Source organism: Pogoniulus pusillus, chromosome 22 (assembly GCF_015220805.1).
Source record: "Pogoniulus pusillus isolate bPogPus1 chromosome 22, bPogPus1.pri, whole genome shotgun sequence".
Classification (NCBI taxonomy): Eukaryota; Metazoa; Chordata; class Aves; order Piciformes; family Lybiidae; genus Pogoniulus; species Pogoniulus pusillus.
In genome coordinates this window covers 4,724,979-4,747,896 of record NC_087285.1, presented here as the reverse complement: position 1 = coordinate 4,747,896, position 22,918 = coordinate 4,724,979, and the positions used below count along the sequence as shown (strand labels likewise).

Here is a 22,918-nt window from a genome sequence, read left to right as displayed (position 1 = left end):
GATAATGATAAGAAGTGCTTGGGCCCAAAAGCAGAAGTTTCTTGCAGATGCCTTTTGTAACTAAGGAAGTGCTCATCTTTGAGCCCAAAGCTAACACACTGCTGCAGAGCTCTGTCTGAAACCTTCCACCATCACTAGCTAAAATTTCCTGGCATAAAAGAAGCTGTAGTTATTAAGGATCATTTCATTACAGGAACTTGCATTTTCCATGCCTTCAGCAGCCCTGCATCGTTTAAAGCTGATCCTGCAGCTGAGCTATGGACAGATGTGGCTTAAAAAAGGCAATAAAATGGTTGCTTTAACTGCAAGCTTTCATTTGAACCTTAACACTGCATCATTTACCTACTCCTACAGGGCTTGGTTCTGCTCCTGCACTACAGCAATCACACAAAGGCTCCTTCTGAAATGACTAACAAGCAAATCTCAGTGAACAAACTCAAGACTTTCCATAAAACTTTGAGGAGAAAAAGAGAAAACCCAGGAAAAAAAAAAAAAGGGTGCCTTGTTTAAAACATGTTTAATTTGATAAAGTAAACTGAGTGATAGTGCTCCAGCCCAATGTTTCCATTTGATCTCAGGCTTTGGAAGTTTTGTAGTATGATGTAATAGGAAAGCCTCCATTTATGGAGGTGAGAGTGCTCACTGAGACAGGAGTGTTCTGCCAGCACTCCCATGGCTGGCTGGCAGTCACAGAAATCCAGCTCCACAAACATCCCACATGAATAATGTTCTTAGGAAGCATCACTTTCTCAGTCTGTTTTCAACTATTTATGTTTACATGTAGAAATACACACAGAGGAGTGATTCTTGACTGGTATTTTAGCACCAGCTTCAACAGCAGTAGCTAGGGGAGTGCTAAAATGTACCACTCATCTAGAAAAAATAGCAGCTTTCCATTTCACATCCTTGGCAGAGCTGACAACAGCTGCAGCATCTGCTGACATCACACTGCCATATCTTTTGGCCTGAAAGAAAGCAGGTAAAGGAAGTTTCACCTCCTGAAAAATCAGAGAAGATAGTGACTAGCTACACTGAGTAGCTGCTTCAGTGTGTGCAGAGTCACTAGAATTCACAGTATCACAGTATCATCAGGGTTGGAAGAGACCTCACAGATCATCAAGTCCAACCCTTTACCACAGAGCTCAAGGCCAGACCATGGCACCAAGTGCCACGTCCAGCCTTGCCTTGAAGTGCCCCAGGGACAGCGACTCCACCACCTCCCCGGGCAGCCCATTCCAGTGTCCAATGACTCTCTCAGGGAAGAACTTTCTCCTCACCTCCAGCCTAAATCTCCCCTGGCGGAGCCTGAGGCTGTGTCCTCTTGTTCTGGCACTGGCCATCTGAGAGAAGAGAGCAACCTCCTCCTGGCCACAACCACCCCTCAGGTAGTTCAAACCATGGGTAAGAGGTAATTGCATCAAAACTGGGGGTCCTATTCGAAGCTGCTGCTTTTTCAGCTGGATCTACACCTAGCACAGAGATGGAACTACTGGAGAGAGTCCAGCAGAGGCTACAAAGATGCCAAAGGGCCTGGAGCATCTCTGTGAGGAGAAACACTGAGAGCCCTGGGGCTGCTGAGCCTGGAGAAGAGGAACCCCAGAAGGGATCTGATCAATGCTCAGCAAGAGGATGGAGCCAGACTCTTCTCAGTGGTGGCCAGAGACAGGACAAGGGGCAATGGACACAAACTAGAACCCAGGAGGGTCCATCTGAACAAGAGGAGAAACTTGTTTAGTGTGAGGGTGCTGGAGGCCCAGAGCAGGCTGCCCAGAGAGGTTGTGGAGTCTCCTTCTCTGGAGCTCTTGCAAATCCCCCTGGCCATTATGGTCCTGGGCAAACTGCTGTGGGTGAGCCTACTTTAGCAGAGGGGCTGGACTGGCTGATCTCCAGAGATCTCTTCCAACCCCCACCATGCTGGGATTGTGTGAAGCATTTGCAGCTCCCCAGCACAGCTATCTAGGTGGAAAAGCCAGCAGTAAGTGCTATGTGAGAAGCACTGCATTGTACATTCACCCTTACAAGTACTATGTCCTTCCCAAGTGTCCCAGATTGGGAATTACTTAAGAGCACAAATGATTTCTCCACTCTGTGTTAACTGCATCACATTAATGCCAACGAGCTGTGTGTGGCCTCAGGAGAACACTACAGTTCCAGCTCCTGGATGCATCATGTCATCCAGAGAGGCTCTATGCATGTCTAGACTATGGTTTAAAACAGCAGCAGCAGACTCCAGCACACCTGAAAAACCCACCACATTTCTGGGTATATTCTAGCACAATAATAAACCAAAAACCACCTAACAGCAAACCACTTTGTCTCTTCTCACCTCTGCTGGGATTTCTGTCTTTTTAGTCTTCTGAAGTTTAGCTCCATTTCAAAAGGCAGACTTCAAAAGTCTGTTGGACACTACTCCTAAGACTGTAAACCAGGCAGTCATCCACCTTTACAGGTGGTTTCCTAAAGGGGCTTCTAAGCCATTTACTGAGAACTTTGCAGAGAAGTGCAGCAATGCACTAATACCTTCAGGAGCCTGAGCTTTACAGTCCTACATCACCAGGCAGCTCACAGACTCAACGAGGTTGGAAGAGACCTCCAAGATCATCGAGCCCAACCTGGCACCCAGCCCTGGCCAATCAACCAGACCATGGCACTAAGTGCCCCAGCCAGGCTTGGCTTTTTTGAACACCTCCAAGCACGGTGACTCCACCACCTCCCTGGGCAGCCCATTCCAATGCCAATCACTCTCTCTGACAACAACTCCCTCCTAACAACCAGCCTATACTTCCCCCAGCACAACTTGAGACTGTGTCCCCTTGTTCTACTGCTGGTTGCCTGGGAGAACAGACCAACCCCCACCTGGCTACAGCCTCCCTTCAGGTAGTTGTAGACAGCAATGAGGTCACCTCTGAGCCTCCTCTTCTCTAGGCTAAACAACCCCAGATCCCTCAGCCTCTCCTGGTAGGGTTTGTGTTCCAGGCCCCTCCCCAGCTTTGTCGCCCTTCTCTGGACACCTTCCAGCACCTCAACATCTCTCTTGAGTTGAGGGGCCCAGAACTGGACACAGCACTCAAGGTGTGGCCTGAGCAGTGTAGGCTCACAGCTGCAGTGTACCATCTGTAGTATGAAACCAGGTCTTTCAAATCCTCTGCCTGCTCTGTGCTAGAAGGCAGAAGCAGGGAATGAGCAGTTGGCAGAGAGATGGAAGAAGGGGAAGCTTACCTTTGGCTTGGCTAGTTGTTTGATCTTCTCTATTTCTTCATCAGACATGACCTCATAGTAGCGGACGATGTGAGGGCTGTCCCACTCATCTTCCTCCTTGAAGGGAGCTATGAGCAGGTGAGGGTTTCTGTTTCCATCATGGTACCTGCAGAACAGCCTTTTCTGTCTCCGAGGTGTCTGGAAGCAGAACCAAACCAAACCCCACCATTTGCTCAACCACTTTCCATGAACTGAAAACAGGCCAGGCAAAACAAAACAGGCTCCACTCCAAACACACTGGGAAAGCCATCAGCTGACCAGCACATCTAAAAAGGCAGGCATGAAGTAATTCTGCAATTACTGCAAATGAACCAGCATTTGCCACTCAGGATACCACTGAGCAACAGCTGAAACACTCAGTTTCAGAAGAGCTAAGCCATAATGAGTTACAGATTGAGGACATAACTACACAAACAGCCAGCTGCAAGGGAAGTCTGGTTCACAGAATGAAGACTCTGCAGATGGAGTAGATGGATTCCCTTCCCTGCACTGAGAATTAAAGTTCTGGTTGTTGTGAGATGGCCATGGTGGTCTTAAGTTGAAGTTTAGACTCAAGGATCTTAAAGCTCTTCCCCAACAGAACCAGTTGTATGATATGATGAGATACTGGAGGCTGGCTGGTCAAAACACGGGTCTGAAGGTGCAAAGAGAAGGAATATACTGTGAACAGAGTATATTCCCATGAAGGAATATACCTCTCAGTGTGATTGAGAAGATGGCAAAGTATAACCAGCTCACAGTGGAAAAAAGCCTACTGGCATATTGCTTCAGCCAGCATTTGAAATGGTTGACTAGGCAGAGGAGACCAATTTTCAACAGCCTTCAACAGGCACAGCTGAGAGCTGGTTTTCTGCCTGAAGGTACAAGGGGCCAAGTCACAAGGTACAAATCTCAGCCTGGACAAAACTACTTCTCATTTCCACTTGAAAAACCAGCCTCCCAGAAGGCAAAACCTCCCAGCAAGCTCCATCACCCTGATGCAAAGGGAGCACAGCCTGCAGAGTCCTGACTTTCTCTTACCATCTTCACTCCTTCACCCCTGCAAAGGGCCTCGTAGATGTCACGCTCTGGTAGGTAGTCCAGAGGCCTCTCATAAGCACCACCTTGCACCACTGGTTCTGTAGTTGGCATGGTCTTGTTTGACTTCTCTTTCTCCTCCTCCTCTCTCTCCTTCTCCAGCAGCTTCTCAAAGTACCGCAGATTGCTGCCTGCTCTCTCATGGGTACTGTCTTCATTGGGAGAAAAAAAGACAGCAGCAGTGATTCACACAGCCTCAAGAACTGTTACTATAAACAAGTCTTTGTCTGTAGTCAGCCATAATTCTCCCCTTAAAGCACTGCCAGTCAACCAAAGGCATTGGCTCCTGTTTGCACTGAAAAGCAGCACTGGGAAGTTTGTCTGTGCAGAGGGAAGGAAGGCAGAGTCTGAGAGAGTCTTAAGAGAAGCCTGATCACAGCACCTGTATCCCAGAAAGAGGAATAAAAGTAGATTTGTGTCCTGATGTCCCCTCTGCTCTCTCAACTTTTATAGAGCCATAGAATTGTTTCAGTTGGAAAAGACCTCGCCAAACTCTACCAAATCTAGGCTTAAACCATGTCCCTCAGCACCACACCTCTGCAGCTTTTAAACACCTCTGGGAATAAGGATTAAATCAGTCCCCTTGGGAGCCTGTTCCACTGTTTGATAGTGCCTTTTAGTGATGAAGTTTCTTCTAATATCCAATCTAAACCTCCCCTATCCCTTTCTGCCCTAGATGAGCAGATTATAGAGCTCATCTACTTCTTACACCCCTTTCCTCCACCATGCTTCTCACCCATGCTGCACCATCACACTTTGAGCAAGGACTGTGGAGTTCCAGCCACAGCCTTGAGTCTCAAAGCCTTCCTCCAAGGATCTAACATCTAGCAGCCCACCCACAGCATCATCTGTAGCTGTCCAACACATTTATACAGAAGGTAACCTGAATCATGAACCTCGCTGGACCTATCATTAGCAATTTATGAACTATGTTGGTATGAGAGACATGGAACTGCTGGACTGGGTGCAAAGGAGGACCATGAAGGTGGTCAGAAGGCTGAAACACCTCCCCTGTGTGGACAGGCTCAGAGATTTGGGGCTGTTCAGCCTGCAAGAGAGAAGGTTCCATGGAGATCTTACAACAGCCTTCTTTTCTTCAGAGGAAGCTGGCAAGGAACTTTTTACAAGGGCTTGTTGTGACAGGACAAGAGAGAACAGACTGAAGTTTGAGGAGGGCAGGTTGAGACTAGAGATAAAGAACAAACTCTTTCCAGTGAAGGTAGGGAGAAACTGGCACAGGCTACACAGGGAGGCTGTGGATGTCTCCTCCCTGGAGAAGTCCAATGCCAGGTTGGATGAAGCCTTGAGCAACCTGGGCTAGTGAGAGGTGTCCCTGCCCATGGCAGGGGGGTTGGAACTAGATGATCTTGAAGGTCCTTCCCAGTCCAAACCATTCTATGAACCATTGAACAGCATCCATAGACCTTTACCCAGCACATGCAAGAAGGCACAGTTCCCAGTGTTTTCAGACACTAGCACCTAGAATAGTTTCTTTCCCTTCTGACCTTTCCAAGCTTATTATGTTTCTCTCATTTAAGTAACCCAAAGGCCACTGAGGTCACCACTCAGAGCACAGGTTAATAGTGGCCAGATAAGGAAGCTGAACCCAGAGCAGAGGAAGCTGCAGCTCCCAGAGGGACTGCCAAGTCTGATCCACTGTTTGGTGCTGATAAGCATTTGCATTCTGCTATCAGTGCTGAAGCTTATCAGTGCAGAGGGAGCTAGACTTAACACACATCCTTACTCTTGGGAGACTTTAATCTGAGCTCCAGTGCCTGCAAAAATTAGGCAACTATTTTTTTCCCCAACAGAAAGGCTTCACCCACACTCAGGATGCAGCTAGCATCTAAACCAAGAACCATAGCTGATTAAACCATCACACATATACAGAACAGGAGGTATTAATGCTAACTGGGGAGGACGAACCTTCCCAGTGCAGGAAGCAGGCAGTCATAGAGGAAGCAGTGCTTATTTGCTTAGTTGAGAGAAAGCTAGGAAGAGGGCAGAGGGGACAGCCAAACTAATTTAAGTCTCAGGCAGAGCATACTTCTAGCATCAGAGCACCTGCACTGAGTAGAAGAGGAAGATGTGAAGTCAGCAGGACTTCACAGAAGGTGCAGCACTCTGCCCAAGTCCATGGTACACTTGATTTTCACTTGAGACAACCCTGAAACCATCTCCTCAGAGAGATGCTTTAGGCCCCTCAGCATCTCTGTAGCCTCTACTGGGAGCAATGGACAGAATCTACAGCACAGGAGGTTCCACCTCCACACAAGGGGCAACTTCTTCACTGTAAGGGTCCCAGAGCACTGGAATAGGCTCTCCAGAGAGGCTATAGAGTCTCCTTCTCTGGAGCCTTTCAAGGCCTGTCTGGATGCGTTCCTGTGTGACCTGAGCTAGATTGTGTGGTCCTGCTGTGGCAGGGAGGTTGGACTCAATGATCTCTTTGGCTCCCCTCCAACCCCTAACATCCTGTGATCCACTGGACACTCTGCAGTAGTTGCCTGTCTCTCTTGAACAGAGCCGTCCAGAACTAGAGCCAGGACTCCAGATTAGAGATAGAGGAGAACCTCCCTTGACCTTCTGGCCACACTCTTCTGCATGCACCCCTAGGAGACCATGAGGCTTCTTGGCCACAAATGCACATTGCTGGCTCATGGTGAACTTGTCCACCAGCATTCTCAGATCCTTCTCTGCAGAACTGCTTTCAACCCCTCACCTATACTACCTCATGCATAACTAGACAGGATTTTTTTCCTCCAGGCCCTGTGTTTAATTCCATGTCCTCTGGCAGGAGATCATGCACTCAGCTCACCAATATGGGTGGGCCATGACTGCACAGGGCTCTGCTGCTGGCACCATTCTCCAGCACTGGAAGAGGTGGAGGGTTTTTTTGCTTACCAAGGGATATCAGACGTCTGGTGAGCTCCACAGCTCTGTGTAAATCCCCAAACTGAAACACAGCATAGCTGAGATAATCGAGGATCTCCACTTTGCTGACTGTTGTATCCTCCCCCTCATCATGTTGTTTCAGGGCTTGCTCCATCCACAGCACTGTGTGGTAGTAGTCCCCATCGTTGTAAGCAGTCTTCCCCATGCCAAAGCAGTCACCTACTGTCAAAGTGGATCTGTATTTTGCTCCTAAAAACAAAGAGATGCTTTTAAGTAATCCACCCAGAAACACTTTTGTCTTCTGATACATGGGTAACACTGAGAAAATCACAGGAAGGACATGGAGCTGCTAGAGCAGGTCCAGAGGAGGACCATGAAGATGATCAGAGGGCTGGAGCACCTCCCTAGTGGGAGCAGGCTGAGAGTTTGGATTGTTCAGTAGATCTCACAGCAGCCTTCCAGTACATGAGAGGGCTTAAAATACAGCTGAGAAGGAGCCTTTCACAAGAGCTTGCTGTAATAGGATGAGAGGGAAAGGACTGAAGCTCGAGGAGGGCAGATTTAGACTGGAGGCTGGGAAGAAATTCTTTCCAGTGGGTGTGGTGAGACACTGGAACAGGTTGCCCAGGAAGGCTGCAGATATCCCCTTCCTGGAGGCATTCAAAGCCAGGTTGGATGAGGCCTTGAGCAACCTGGGCTAGTGGGAGGTGTCTCTGCCCATGGCAGAGGGTTGGAGCTAGATATCTTTAGGTTCTCTCCCAACCCATTCTGTGATCTATAAATACACATTTTTATCACCTAAAAGGCTTCTGGAAGACAGCACTTTGACAGTATTTGATTTGGGTTCTGCACCAAACTCGTCACTTCCAGAATTAAAGTTCATAGTTCTGTGGCATAGTTTCTTTGGGGATCAAGGGGGAGTTAACCACAGAAAGCAGTGGCAAGACAGAAGCAAGGCAGACAAACAGCTTCACAGGTTTCACTGAACCTACAAATTAACACTGGTAAGAGGAACACTGAAGCCTAAGATGTGAGATGTAAACTTGTGCATAAGCAACTTGATGGTTACTTATACAAACTGGGCATCCACTCACTAACTGTGCACTGGTTTCCAGTTCAGCAGATGCACAGACAAGACTTCATGCTCAGTTTATTGTTAATAACCCACAGATAATCACCCAAACTGTTTTGTCAGCTCATCTACCCACACTGGAACGAAGCCTATTCAGTTTGTAAACAGCGTGTTGCTAGCAACCATAACCTGCTTCACTGAGTCTCTCACAAGCAGCAGCAACAAACACTCATCAGGACTTGGCTGCCAGAGCAATGAAGCATCCCAACACATCTCTGCACCTTCCAAAACGTCTCTAGCTAAACCCATTAGTCACTATTTCCCAGAGAACAGAATTCCAGCATGGTGGGGGTTGGAAGGGACCTCTGGAGATCATCCAGTCCAGCCTCCTGCTAAAGCAGAGGCATCTACAACAGCTTACCCAAGATCACAATATTCAGGTGGGTCTGGAATCTCTACAGGAAGAGACCCCACAACCTCTCTGGGCAGCCTGCTCCAGAGCTCCAGCACCCTCCCAAAGAATTTTCTCCTCCTGTTCAGATGGAACCTTCTGGATTGCAGTTTGTGCTTCTTGTCCTGTCTCTGGGCACCACTGACAACAGTCTGGCCCCATCCTCTTGCCCCCCCACCCTTTATCTCTTGCTGAGCATTCATCAGATCCCCTCTGGGGCTGCTCTTCTCCAGGCTCAAGGGCCCCAGGGCTCTCAGCCTTTCCTTCTCATAGAAACATCCCAGCGCCCTCAGCATCTTTGTAGCCTCCAGAGGGCAAAGTGCTTCAATTGATGTCTCAGGGGAAGACCACAGCAAACAAGAAGAGAGTCAAAGCTTTGCAAGGGCCATCAGAGCCATGAGCTACAGGAGACCTCCTTCCCTTGGCTCCTTTGCTCCCGGGGACAGAAGTACCCACGGTATTTGCTTGCACAAGAAAATGTGTCCTCCCTTGTAGTTTTGGTACAGAGATTACAGAAAAAAAATGAGCATTTTCCTTTAAAGCAATACTAATCTTGAAAAATTATGCTGGAGCTGATCAGTGTAGACCAGATGGTGACAGCCTCAAAGCTGTTCTCCAAGTGCCCAAGTCAATACACCCTCATGCATCTACATCACATGGACCCCCAGCACCGCAGTCCTGCCTCACTACTGAAAATGGACTTTTGGAGAGAGTTTGAGGGTGCTACCACTCCCTTTTAAGGCAGAGGAGACCCTCCTGCACTTACCTGGCAGATTTCCACGAGAGAGTGTTTCAGAATCCAGCTTGTAGGTGTCCTGCAGGCGCATCAGAGCCTTTGCTGCTCCAGTCTCATCTTCTTCAGTCGGGAAAAACTGCCGCTGAATTGTAAGATTTGCAATAAAGCCTTTGCAGTGAGAGGGAAAGATGTTACTGCCAGAGTCTAAGTAAGTATCAGCACCAGATTAGCACAGAAGAGGAAACATCTGCTTTGTTTTGGGAATTGAGGTTCAAATCATCCAGATTTAAAGCCTCTTTTCAGACTCTCAACTTATAAAAACTTTCCTGGCTGGTCCCTTTCAAGAAAGGCAGCAGAAGATAAAGGAAAATAACTAAACCCCCTCAATTGTCTCCTGCCACACAATTACTGAAGCATAATGTGAAGTTAATGAGCCTCATTTTCCTGTCATGTCTCTTTCTGGCATGGAGACTTAATGGATTTCGTCAGCTCTCTTTCAATATCCCCAGAGACAACTGCAGAGCACAGCACTGGAGAATCATTTCAGGCTCTGTAAAGCCACAAGAGCTTTTCACCTCTCAGCTCAAGGAAGAGACCTTGATCCAGGTTTCCTTAAGTAGTGGTTGGACCTTATTAAGTAAGAGGTTTTCAAACCTGGCAAGTAAAACCAGGTGGCACTGAGAAAATTAAATGCAGTACATAAACTTATTAAGCAGCTTGGTGGGGCAGAGAGGGGGCAATGAGCTGAAAGAAAACCACCAGGCCATTTCCACTCATGCAGCAAGCAGAACTGGAAAGGGAAGCTTTTAGAAATAGAATTAAAGACAGAAGAGTTCAACAGAATCAAGTATTTTATTTCCATATAGGAAAACTATTCCAAAAGGCAATAAAAATATCTTGGCTGGGGTAAGCTTCCAAGTGTCTAAACTTGAACATATGCAGAAAGGGAAAACATGCAATGTTCTGCCCAAAAACATAGCTTCTCTTCCTTTCTTTTCAAAGGGGCCAGTAAAAATAAACCTGTATTCTAAAAAAAAAAAGCAAATTCAAGCACACATTTTGACAATGTGATGCAAAAACAACAATTAGGGCTGGAAACATTTGATTTAAGACAGGTTTACAGACAGCAGTTGTGTATTTCCCTGTTACCAACAGGCTGACTGCAACATGTTCCAACTGTTTATGCTGAGGCTGGTAAGAATTCCTTCAGCAATTCACTCCCCACTGCATTTTGATCCTTAAATCTTGTCTGCTGATGAACATGGTTAAAGATCACCAAGAGAAGCAGCAGACTGGGGAAGCAGATGAGCAAGTTCTTACATAAAAGGAACATAAAGCTCAAGACTAGATGTAAATCAGTTGTTACTCTGGCTTAGTCTTCCCTTTTCCCCTAACAGCTTGGGCTGTAACAGGGCTAAGAGAGAAGAGCTGGAGCCTCGAGATGTTTCAGTGCCAACCTTCAATCACTTGGGTACCAAACCAACAAGAGGCCAGGCAATAAAGTTTCAAAACTTGGCAATAACATTTAAAGCACAGTTGAGTGTGCAGCTTTCACATTCCAAGGAGGACAAGAAGTGACCTCCTGATCTCTGCTCCCCTGCAACTCCTCACCATTTGTTGTATCCTGAAGAACTAAGTTTTCCAGTTCCGGCCAGTCAGTATTCAAACGCTTCACCAGCTTGTATGCATTGACAGGATGTGCCAGGTACCCTTCAGGATCAGAGGTTGATTTGCTAGTCAGAAGATCCATTTTCTCAGCCCAGCTGGAATCACAGAATCACAGCATGTTAGGGGTTGGAAGGGACCTCTAGAGATCATCTAGTCCAACATCCCTGCCAAAGCAGAATGAGAAGCACACGCCTCAGGCTAAGCAGAGCTTATGAACACTTCCTCCACCTGAAGTCATCCTAATGACACAGCTAGAGTCAATTTATTGCTCCTTTCACTACTATAATCAGTTTTCAAGGTTTCAGCTTCACAAGGACAAAGTATAACTGACTTCTTAACTACAATTCTTTTTCTTTCAGAAATAATTTGTTTCCCTGATTACTATTTGAAACCTCACTGCAGTGGTAGGTATCTCACTTGCCATGAGTCTTAGCCACCAGTTTGCAGCATACTGCACTTCAGAAAACAGTGAGATCACAGAATCCTGGAACTCCAGGTTGGAAAGGATCTCTGGACATCATCCAGTCCAACCTCCCCCAGCTAAAGCAGGGTACCCACAGCAGCTTGCCCAGGATCACAATGGCCAGTGGGGGGCTGGAATCTCTCCAGAGGAGACTCCGCAACCTCTCCGGGCAGCCTGCTCCAGGGCTCCAACACCCCCATACCAAACAAGTTTCTCCTCCTGTTCAGATAGAACCTTCTGGCTTCCAGTGTGTGCCCACTGCCCCTTGTCCCATCACTGGGCTCCACTGAGAAGAGTCTGGCTCCATCTTCATCTGCTTTACAACAGCAGGTTGCAAGGGCTCAGACATCACAGGGGTAGAATACTTTTGCTTATAAAGTATACCAAAATACAAGTAGATGAAAACTTAGCACACTGCACACTTGCACATCAGTAAAAACATCTTGACTAACAATCAGGTTCAGAAAGGGACTTTTGACAAGGGGCAATGGACTGAAGCTGGAAGAGGGCAGATTGAGACTGGAGATCAGGAAGAAATTCTTTCCGGTGAGGGTGAGGAGATGATGGAACAGGTTGCCCAGGGAGGCTGTGGATACTCCTTCCCTGGAGGTGTTTGAGCCTAGGCTAGACCCAGCCTTGAGCAACCTGTTCTAGTGGGAGGTGCCCCTGTCTATGGCAGAGGCTTGGAATTGGATAATCATTAGAGGTCCCTTCCAACCCAAACCATTCTACCAACACTTGAGGAAAAGCAAAGCAATCTCCTCTTCCCAAGAACAGCTTAGAGGCATAAATATTTGTGCAGGCAAGTGACAAGCAATTCATCTAATTTCAATGCCCTGTCCCCACCCTACACCCCACAAAAGGGAGATCAAAGTGCCACACAGAGCCCAGAGTTGAGCAGCTCTCTGGGAAGCTTGGCTCCATTTATTGGCACTCAGCTCCTCTGAACCTGGACTTCCTTTAGACTGTTTTAGTGTCATGCCCCATTAAATACTACTTGCAGCTAGAGAAGTATTAACAAGCTTCCTAAGGGACACAGACAATTTTGGTTGTCAGACAGAGCCTTCCAAAGGATCTAAGCAAACAGGTTAACACCTGAGATGTTCTCCAGTCACTGACCTGGTGACAGCACAAGGCAGGAGAAGTGTCCCTGAGGGCAAACCCAAAGTGGGAAGGATCTCAGGGGTTTGGAGTGTGTGCTCCAGTAAAAGTAGGTGGCACTTTTTGCTCCTGTAAGCAGTGCTGATGCTGTGAAACAGCTAGCACAGAGCAGGACACTCACAGGTGTTTAACCCACAAGAACAAGGCTCCTCTGACATGACTACTGTCTTCTCCACAGGAGCACTGTGACACAAGGACAGGGAGAAGTGGCAAGGGCCCAGCAGACAACAGCTTCTAAACAAGCAAAGACTGAACACCACCTGAAATAAGGTCCCTTGTCTGCAGGTTTAGAGGGATAAATCACAACCAAGTTAGCACCTATGGGCTCACCATGGTGAGCTGCTGAGGAAATGCCAGTAAGGTCTAGCAACAAAGAGTGGTGACACAGGCATGGTGGAGCTGGGCACAGAGAAGCCAGTCTGCAAGAAATCCTCTCTTTACCTTTTAATCTGAGCAAGCTTGCTCTCTTCTGCTCGGATATACTCCTTTAATGACTGCACCAAGTCTTTCTCTGCGTAGATCAGGTCGGTCATTTGACCTAAAACATGACCCAAGGGTTAATCACACCTCCAAGGAACAAATTCCAGCAGCAAAGACAGACCACACAAAGAACAGACAAGTTAAGCATGTGTAGTGCACTCCAAGGACCGACCCACAGAAGCTATGATCCATGCAGACCTGGCATTTAAATCCTTCAAGAGGCTGGTGAACCCTCAACTTCAACACCTGTAAGTCCAATCGTCAACTCAACACCACTCCAGCCATTAAACCATGTCCCTAAGTGCCATGGCCACACATTTCTTGAACAGCTCCAGGGATGGGGACTCCCTCACCTCTCCAGGCAGCCTGTTTCAATCCTGGCCACTTCTGAAAGGAAGAATTTTCTCCTCATCTCCAGCCTAAATCTCTCCTGGCACAATTTCAGGCCATTTGCTCTTGTCCTATCACCTGATAGTGGGGAAGAAGAGCTCAATCCCCCATCTGACTCCAACTTCATTTCAGTGAGTTGTAGTGAGTGAGACAGTCTCCACTCAACCCCTTTTCTCCAGGCTCACCACCCCCAGCTCCTCCTCACCAGACCCATTCTCCAGACCTTTCACCAGTTGCATTGCTCTTCTCTCAACCTGCTCCAGACCTCACAAAGTCCTTCTTGGAGTGTCTCAACAATGCAGCTTTGCTGTGACCTTTCCACTGCCTCTGAATTACTTTTAGCATTGCAGTTGTAAGGAAGAGCAGCAAAAGAAAGACTTGACATTAATTGAGTCAAAGCACTGAAGGATCCAAACAGTTGCCAAAGCATCTGCTCTACATACGGCTACAGATTAGGTCACACCAATAAATTGTCTAATCATTGGCATCACTTGAAACCACAGCTTCTCAGTAAGGGTAACTGTGGAAACAACCTAACAGGAGGTAGAGAGGAATTTCATGCTCATGTTTAGGGAGTCACACACACACTCTCCTGATTAGCACCAGTGGAACTTGCCAGCCTGTCAGTCCTAATTGCAGTGACAAACTCTGCTTTTCAAAGGCCGGATGAGATTTCTAAGCGCAGCCACAGCTTTAGTTTCAGCATTCCAGAGTAATTATGAGTGAGGCATGATTAAGCAGATGGAAGTCAGCAGGCAGTGCTATTCTCAGTTAGGAGAGGTTTGGGAATAGGTGAATGTAGAAAAAAGGTGATCCCTCACAGTAAGTCTGGACAACAGCTATTTAATTTAGAGAGGGGAAAAAAGAAAGAGAGTTAAATAATGCACATGGAGCTAAAAAAGTGTCCTGGTGATTCCAGAGCACAGGAACAAGCACTGGAGGGTGGCAGTGGAACTCTTGAGCCCTTTCACACAACGCTGCAAAATAAACCACAGGGAGTTTTGCCCCTCCAAAACAGAGCTCAAAGCAGTCTGGAGAGCAGCCTGTTGAAGTTAATCAACCTCTAATACCCCTAACAGGGGGAACGGATGAAGACTGCAATGCAGAACAGCATGAAGGATGTGGAAAGGCTGATTTTCCTAGACATGGAATTACAGAAAAGATCTTTAAGACCAGAGTCCAACTGTTAACCCAGCACTGTCAGGTCACTGCCCTCAGCACCACATCTACAAAGCTTTGAAACCCCTCCAGGGATTCGGACTCCACCACCGGCCTGGGCAGTCTGGGTCAGGGATTGACAACCCTTTGGGGAAGAAACTGTTCCTCAAGTCCAACTGAAACCTCCCTTGGCACAACTTGAGGCCATTTCCTCTTGTCCTGTTGCTTATTCCTTGGGAGAAGAGACCAACCCCCACTTGGCTTTGAACTCCTTTCAGGGAGTTGTAGACACCCAGGTGGTCTCCACTCAGGTTCCTTTTTGTCCAGGCTGAACAACCTCAGTCCCCTCAGCTGCTCCTCACCAGCCCTGCTCTCCAGACCCTTCACCAGCTTTTTTTCCCTTTTCTGGATCAGCTCCACCACCTCAATGTCCTTCTTGAAGTGAGAAGCCCAAAACTGATCCTAGTAGTTAAGAAGCAACCTGACCAGTGCTGAATACAATCCCATCACTGCCACTTCTGACCACACCACAACACTGTTGGCCCTCATGGCTACCCGGGCACACTGGCTCATCTTTAGCCAGCTGCTGACCAACACCCCTGGGCTCTTTTCCACCAGACAACTTCCCAGACGGTCTTCCCCAGATGCAGATAGTGTTTGATAGGGCTAGAGTAAGAAAGCTACATGCTTCAGCTGTAAACTTGGGCAGTTTGAGCAATCATATTAGCTGCAGCACAGCATCACAGATTGGAGATTTCCGTACCTATGGAGGTGAAGAACTCTGCCTCTGTGTGCCAGATCAAGGAAACACAGGGAAAGAACAGCAGCTGCAGCCACTGCTTCATCTTCCAAACAGTTCAACCCTGTAACAAATTAAAAGGAAAAGAAGTTATTAACTTAGTTCTGAGAAAACAACCCACAGGGCATTAATCTTCAGCCATCTGACCCTTCTGAAAGTTCATAAACCTCACAGAATGGATTGGGTTGGAAGGGACCTTAAAGACCATCTAGTTCCTTGAAGTTTAAACCTCCTGAAGGGAAATCTCCCACTAGCCCAGGTTGCTCAAGGTTTCATCCAACCTGACCTTGAACAGCTTCAAGGATGGGGCATCCACAATCTCCATGGTCAACCTGTTCCAGTGTCTCACCAAATTATTTAGGTCCTGAAGAACTGAATCCTAATCCACAGAGCTTGGCCAAAAAGCCCTCTTCAGCCAACAGTAGCTGTGTGTTAGCAGTCTCAGATGGGATTCATAGGGAATATAGTGCAGCCCATAAGGTCTACGTGGCAGAAGTGAAGCAATACATTATCCACAGGGTGAGGACAAGATCCTCTGCAAGGGCAGCAAAATACCTTCCACATCATGTATAACCCCAGCTGGAAAACAGAAGTGCTTGAAGGTGTCTTACATTCCAATAAAAACAAAGGTTCAAATGAACTGGTCAGACTTGCAGCATCCTGTGACATTCAGTCCTATAAAAGCTGTCCAGAAGCAGAAAGAGTGAGAAGGCCAAAGGGAGAAGCAGAGAATTTTGTAGAGTGGAAGTGGCAGAGATGATTGGAAAAGCTGAAAGAGAAATTTCCAGCTCTGCTTATTCAAGATGCATCATGCCAACACACTGGCCTCTGGGCACAGCACTCATGACTTCTGGTTTCAAAGCTGTGCCTGCTTCAAAGCCCAGCCCCTGGAGATGGAGCCTGAGAGCTGACTCACGTTTCTGAGAGCAGAGCCCAGCAAGGGCAGAGAGGGGAAAGCCACACTGGCAGTCAAGGTAGAGGACAACCAGCAACAGAACAAGGTGACATAGTCTCAAGTTGTGCCAGGGGAGGTGTAGGCTGGATGTTAGGAGAAAGCTCTTCCCAGAGAGAGTGATTGGCATTGGAATGGGCTGCCCTGGAAAGTGGTGGAGTCACCATCCCTAGAGGTGTTCAAGAGAATACTGGATGAGGCACTTAGTGCCATGGTCTGGTTGACTGGATAGGGCTGGGGGATAGGTTGGACTGGATGAGCTTGGAGGTCTCTTCCAACCGGGCTGATTCTATGATAATTCTATGGCAACTCTAGGTGATCACCTCCTTTGGCCTCCACAACACAAGACAGAAGGTGAAAGGTGGACGTTGCCCTTTCCTTCTGTGTTTTCCAAGCCCGCAGCACGATAAAACCCTCACCCTCAGCTGACATCCCTGGTACCACAGACCAGCCTCAGTGATACCAGAGTGACAGGTTAGTGCTGACTCAAGACATGATCACCCAGCAGAGAACAGAGCTACTTCTACCATGTGGCATGAGGACTGTGCTGGAATCACTCTGCTGACCGCTTGCAAAGGCTGCATCAGGAATCAGAAACACTTCCCACATGCTCTGCGGAGCATGAGTCAGCAGGAAAACGTCTCGCAGCGTCACAAGGAGCCTTCTCCTTTCCCTTCTGTTTCCCACCCCCCCTCCTGCAAACCACATAGTCCCCAACTGCTCGTTGAAGCCAGTTCAGAACTCATAGAGGGGTAACGTGAGAACGGAGCAGAGCTGAATGAATCAGCCCACGCCGAGCTCTGCCAACGCTGGCAGCCACAGTAAATGATGCAGCAGAAGGCACAGCAAGGCAGCAGCACTTGGGAAGTGCATTGCTTTGGATCTGTGGAGCCTCCACTGCCCCATCTGCAGAGTCTGTCATTGTCTCACAGAGTGGATTTCTTTGGATGCACTACACACAGCCTGGCAAAACAATTACAAGGGAATTTTCCAGTGAAAGCAACATGAGTCTACACTCTCCACCCTTCACCTCCTCACCATGTTCTCCCACGGCTGAGGAGACCTGCCAAGAAGAACACTTACAGCAGCTAGCAGCTTGTCTTTACAGCAGGTCCTGAACAGCCTACTCAGATTTACTCGAGTCAACAAACAGAGAGCTCAGTAAGCAGGGGAGCAGCTCTCACTGGAACAAGCAGGACACCTGGCTGCAGCCCTCTCAAGTCGCTTGTACACGTTCTTCTCACAGCTGCTGCTGGCAAGAGCAGCAGGAACAAGGAAGCCCAGGAGGCTGGCTGCGCCGCTGGAACCACGCTCCTGGGCAGCACCTGCGCCGACTCACACGGATGCATGCCCAGCCTCTGCTGACAGCCAGGGTAAGAGGCAGAAGGGACATCAGCACCTTCTACCTCAGCCATAAGAGTATTCACACAGCCAGTGTGGTATCCCCAGAGAGTCACAGAAGGGACAGAAGCCTGCATAGGACAAATGCCACCTCCGTTCCTGCCTTGTTTTGGACAGCATCTTAGACTCAGACTTGTTTTGGTTGGAAAAGCATTTCAAGATCATTGAGTCCAACCTTCAACCCAACATCACCATGGCCACTAAAAACCATGTCCTCAAGTGCCACAGCCACAGGTTTCTTTAACACCTCCAGGAATGCAACTCCACCATCTCCTTGGACAGCCTGTGCCAATCCCTGACTACTGCTGCAGCAAAGAAATGGCTCCTAATCTCCAACCCAACCTCTCCTGGCACAATTTCAGGCCATTTGCTCTTGTCCTATCACCTGATACTGGAGAAGAAGACACCAGTCCCCCATCTGACTCCAACCTCACTTCAACGAGTTGTAGAGAGTGAGACGGTCCCTCCTCAGCCTCCTTTTCCCCTGGCTGAACAACCTCAGCTCTCTCAGCTGGTCCCCACTAGTCCTGTTCTCTAGACCCTTCACCAGCTTTTTTGTCTTTCTCTAAACTCACTTCAACACCTCAATGTCCTTCTTGGGGTGACAGGCCCAAAACTGAGTCCAGTATTCAAGGTGTGGCCTTGCCAATCATCTCCAAATGAAGGCGGCATCAATGCTGGACAGGTGAATTTTGGATTCCCTTGTAAGTTAGATCAGTGACATACCTCAGCAGCAGACTAAACAGAGCTCAATCTAGCCTTGGGCTGCAAAATCCTCCCCAGCAGGTAATTTTGTCCTCAGCTGGGGCTATGAGGTGGCCCACGGCTATAAATGAACTGCCCCAGCTTATCAGGCTATATCAAATGCTGTTAGCACAGGTGTCTTACTGCCATGTATCTCCAGAAGCAGCACTTCCACCACTGCTTCACTTGTTCAGGAGAAAAGATGGCTTGAGAGGAGATCTTCTGATTTGCTACAACTATCTGAAAGGGAGTTGAAGCCAGGTGGGGGTCCCCTCAGACCAAAGATGGGATCTTAGCACAGCCAGTGAGTGCCTACATGCCAAGCTCTGAAGACTGCTCTGCCCTCCACCAGCAATTTGAGGCTGGACTCCTGGATCAGACAGGTTGGCCTGGGGTTTCTCCACATGCCAGTGCCTTCCACACACTGTCTTTCTGCATGCAGACAGCAAGAACTGCTCAACTGACTGCAGCTGCCTTCATCCTCTTCCCCCTCCACAAACAGTGGAGCCTCAAAAGCAGGCAACAACTTGCCATCAGTCTTGATGGCTGTGGATAAGGCTCACAAGATACTTCACTGGAAAACTGCAAACAAAAACCTGTGAGATTGCTCATATGTTTTTAGAGTCAAAAGATGGGCTGAATTGTAAACAGATTTTCAGGGTGTTGCCAAGGAAGAGCTTCTCTCACTACCTCAAAGAAAAGCAACCATAAAAAGCAGCTTGTAGCAGCATTTCAAGCCTTGCAGATTAGTCTGACACATGAGCCAGGAGCTGTCTGACACATGATGGCAGCCTCAAAAGCATTTTAAAACGATTAAATACTAAGGGAACCATTTTATCCTAAGAATTGCCTAATTCAAACCTTCACCATTGGCTGAAGAGTTTTAAAGCAGCAATTCAAGGCCAAAAATTCATTGGCCACGTGAACTAGGATGCTCCAATGTTCAGACAGCCCTCTAATCCAAAAACCTTTGGATCTGAAGAACTATGATGGCCCTACTCAGACCACACTGTCACATTTTGAACTTTATAGTGGGATTATCACTCTCCACAATTGCTTGAAAGGTTGGAGCCAGATGGAGGTTCATAGAATCAACCACATTGGAAGAGACCTCCAAGCTCATCCAGTTCAACCTAGCACCCAGCCCTGTCCAATCAACTAGACCATGGCACTAAGTCCCTCATCCAGTCTTTTCTAGAGCATCTCCAGGGACAGCAACTCCACCACCTCTCTGGGCAGCCCATTCCAATGGCAAATAAGGGCTCATCCGGTTGGTTTCTTGTCCCATGGAACAAGGCAACAGGACAAGAGGAAACAGCCTCAGGTTGCACCAGGGGAGGTTTAGGTGGGACACGAAGAACAACTTCTTCCTCAAAAGTGTTGTGAAGTCCTAGAACAGGCTGCCTCAGGGGAGACTGAAAAGCTGTGTAGATGTGGTGCTGAGGGACACAGTTTAGTGGCGACCTGGAAGTGCTAGGTTAATGCTTAGACTTAATCTTAAAGGCTTCTTCTAACCAAAGCAACTCTGATTCACACCACCACCAACACAGCATACAGTTAGTCACCTTGCTACAAACAGCCATCTCTCAATCCTCCCCAGGCAGACACCAAAGTCTTTGTTCCTCTCAATACCAAGTGCCTCCTCCCAAGTTCTCATCTCTCCATCACCAAATGACTGATTCCCAACTCCCCTTTCCCATACACATTGGATCTATCACTCAGAGCAGCTCATGCCAACATTACTACCTTTCTTGCCAAAGGTTTTAAACATGCAGCTGAAAACAATTTTAATTGCCTAGCAAATCACACTATCTGACTGCCTGGTGTTTCTCAAGGAGAGCCAGAAGGAAAGGAGGAAAAGCTGTTCATTCACATGCTTTACCAAGGACACAGCACATCCATGCACAACTGCACCTGCTGCTTCTGAAGCAGAATGCCTGCTGCTATCCTTTGTTAGAATAATCATCTAGAATCACAGAAGGTTAGGGGCTGGAAGGAAACTTGAAAGCCCATCCAATCCAACCCCCCCTGCCAGAGCAGGATCACCTATAGCAAATGACACAAGAACACATCCAGGCAGGTCTTTATCTCCAGACAGGGAGACTTCACAACCCAACAGGCAGCCTGTTCCAGTGCTCTGTCACCCTCACAGGGAAAAAAAAAACCCTCTTCATCATGTTTACATCGAGCTATGATCATTTTGATTAGCTCCCAACAGCTTCTTTCTGAAAAGCCACAGCAAAGAATATTTCTCCCACATTCCAGCAGGCACCAAAATTGATGCCCACTGAAGGCACAGCAGATCTACCTGCATTTTACTCCACAGCATCTGCAAACTCATCCCATGTGAAGCAGCCCAGAGTCAAATCCCACCCTGCTTACAAAGACAGCACAGCAACACATTGCTGGTGCTCTTCCCACTGGAACTTGGTTTTCAGCATTAGAATTCGGGGTGCATTTTACTGTGCCAAGCCCAGAATTTTAGTACATTGTGGTACTTAACCTTCCATATGCTCATGCTGCATTAATGAAATCCTGTATGAAACCTAAAAAGGTGTATTGATAGTGAAGTGTTTCACTTCACACCACCACTTTAAAATCTGACATCTTAGGGATCAGTCACAGAAGGGCAGAGGTTGGAAAGGACCTCTGGAAATCATCCAGTCTAATTCCTGGCCAAGGTAGGTACACCTAAAGGTCACACAGGAACACTTCCAGGTAGACTTCAAATGTCTCCACAGATGGAGACTCCACAGCCTCTCCAGGTTGTCTGTTCCAGTGCTCCAACATCCTTAAATTAATGAAGTTCTCCTCATGATTAGATGGAACTTCCTATGTTCAAGATGGTGCTTGCTAACCCTTGTTCTTCCACAGGGCACCACTGAGAAAAGGACTTAGCACTATCCTTCTGACACCCACCCTTTAAGCACTGATCACCACTGATGAGATTCCCCCCTCAGACTGCTCTTTTCCAGACCAAGCAGCCCAAATTTTCTCCATCTTTCCTCACATGAGAGAAGTTCTACTTCACTCACTGCCTCTGTAACCCTTTGCTGCACCCCCTCCAGAAAGTCCCTGCCCTTACTGAAGACGTGGGGCTCGATTCTAAGAGCACAGCCACAGCCTACTCTGCATTCTCATTCCTCAGACATATAGAAAACCATACCCCCAAATCACAACTAGTCAGAGGAAAAACATCCATGTTTACAGCATGCTGCTTGGGAAGTTTGCCAACATGCACAGCATGGAAATTCCAACCAGAACTGGATTCCTGACTTAAACCTAGACTGCAAGGCTTCTTGCACCAAGGGGTAAGCCGTGCCCCCTCTGCTGTTACTGCCTTTGAAATGCATGGACATGCTCACAGCTCCTGCCTCCCAGTATGATTAGCCACGTGAAAAAAAAGGATTTAATAAAGAATTCTGGCTCAAGCAAGAAGCAAAAGTTGTGTGTTAGTGCCACAGCAATGCCCATTCACAACGGCTTGCAAAAGATGAGCAGCAGTTATCGGTTGCCACACACATTTACAACGTACCTGTGGGATTATTGCCTAGGTCTTAAATGGCAGGAAGCTGAAGCGTTACCCTGGTGAGGATGGCTGTGGTGGCCTCTCAGCTCAGCTTCACACTCTGAGCACCTGTAAAATTGAAGAGTGAGGCATTTTATTACAGAAATGGGAAAGCCCAGAATCACTCAGTTTGGAAAAGACCTCTAAGCTGGTGAAGTCCAACCTCCACGACCACCACAGCATGTCACACAGTGCCACGTCTACTCATTTTTTGAGCACCTCCAGGGATGGTTACTCCACCGCTTCCTTAGCCAGCCCTTTCCAATGCCTGCCCTGAGGAACGGAGGTGAAACCCTGGCTGGGAATAACAACCACCACAAGCCAAACAGCTCCAAACATAGCCCTTCTTTACACATCCTCCTTCCTCTTTGCGTCCAGGTTAGAGAGACAACCTTTGCTGCCTGAAACAAAACTATCCCTGCTCTAGCTACGAGCACGTTTTGCATTGCTATGACACAGCAAGCTGCTGTGTCCCAGCTGAGCTGTTAAAATACTCCAGGGAGTGCTCTTATCTTGGATTTTCCACCCTTTTCCTGCAAGGCTTTGATTTCTGCATCACACCACCCAGGCTATCTGTGCTCCTCTGGCTTACCACCCCAGCTCAGCTGCACATGTGTGTTCTGACTGAGGTTAAGAGCACAAAGGCTT

General features: G+C 47.8%; 1 protein-coding gene across 5 annotated transcripts in view; it reads right to left on the bottom strand.

Moving 5' to 3' along the window:
- P4HA2 (prolyl 4-hydroxylase subunit alpha 2) overlaps positions 1-22,341 on the bottom strand; it is a 34,988-nt gene extending 12,647 nt beyond the window's left edge. For all 5 annotated transcript variants that reach the window (XM_064161526.1, XM_064161522.1, XM_064161521.1 and 2 more), the window contains exons 1-8: positions 22,238-22,341; positions 15,570-15,669; positions 13,220-13,316; positions 11,098-11,249; positions 9,517-9,654; positions 7,237-7,476; positions 4,279-4,487; positions 3,220-3,396 (exon numbers count right to left, since the gene is read on the bottom strand). In XM_064161526.1, coding sequence (XP_064017596.1) covers positions 3,220-3,396; positions 4,279-4,487; positions 7,237-7,476; positions 9,517-9,654; positions 11,098-11,249; positions 13,220-13,316; positions 15,570-15,651 — 1,095 coding nt within the window. In that variant the 5' untranslated portion in view covers positions 15,652-15,669; positions 22,238-22,341. The remainder of the gene's footprint in view (positions 1-3,219; positions 3,397-4,278; positions 4,488-7,236; positions 7,477-9,516; positions 9,655-11,097; positions 11,250-13,219; positions 13,317-15,569; positions 15,670-22,237) is intronic.
- Positions 22,342-22,918: the final 577 nt, after the last annotated feature.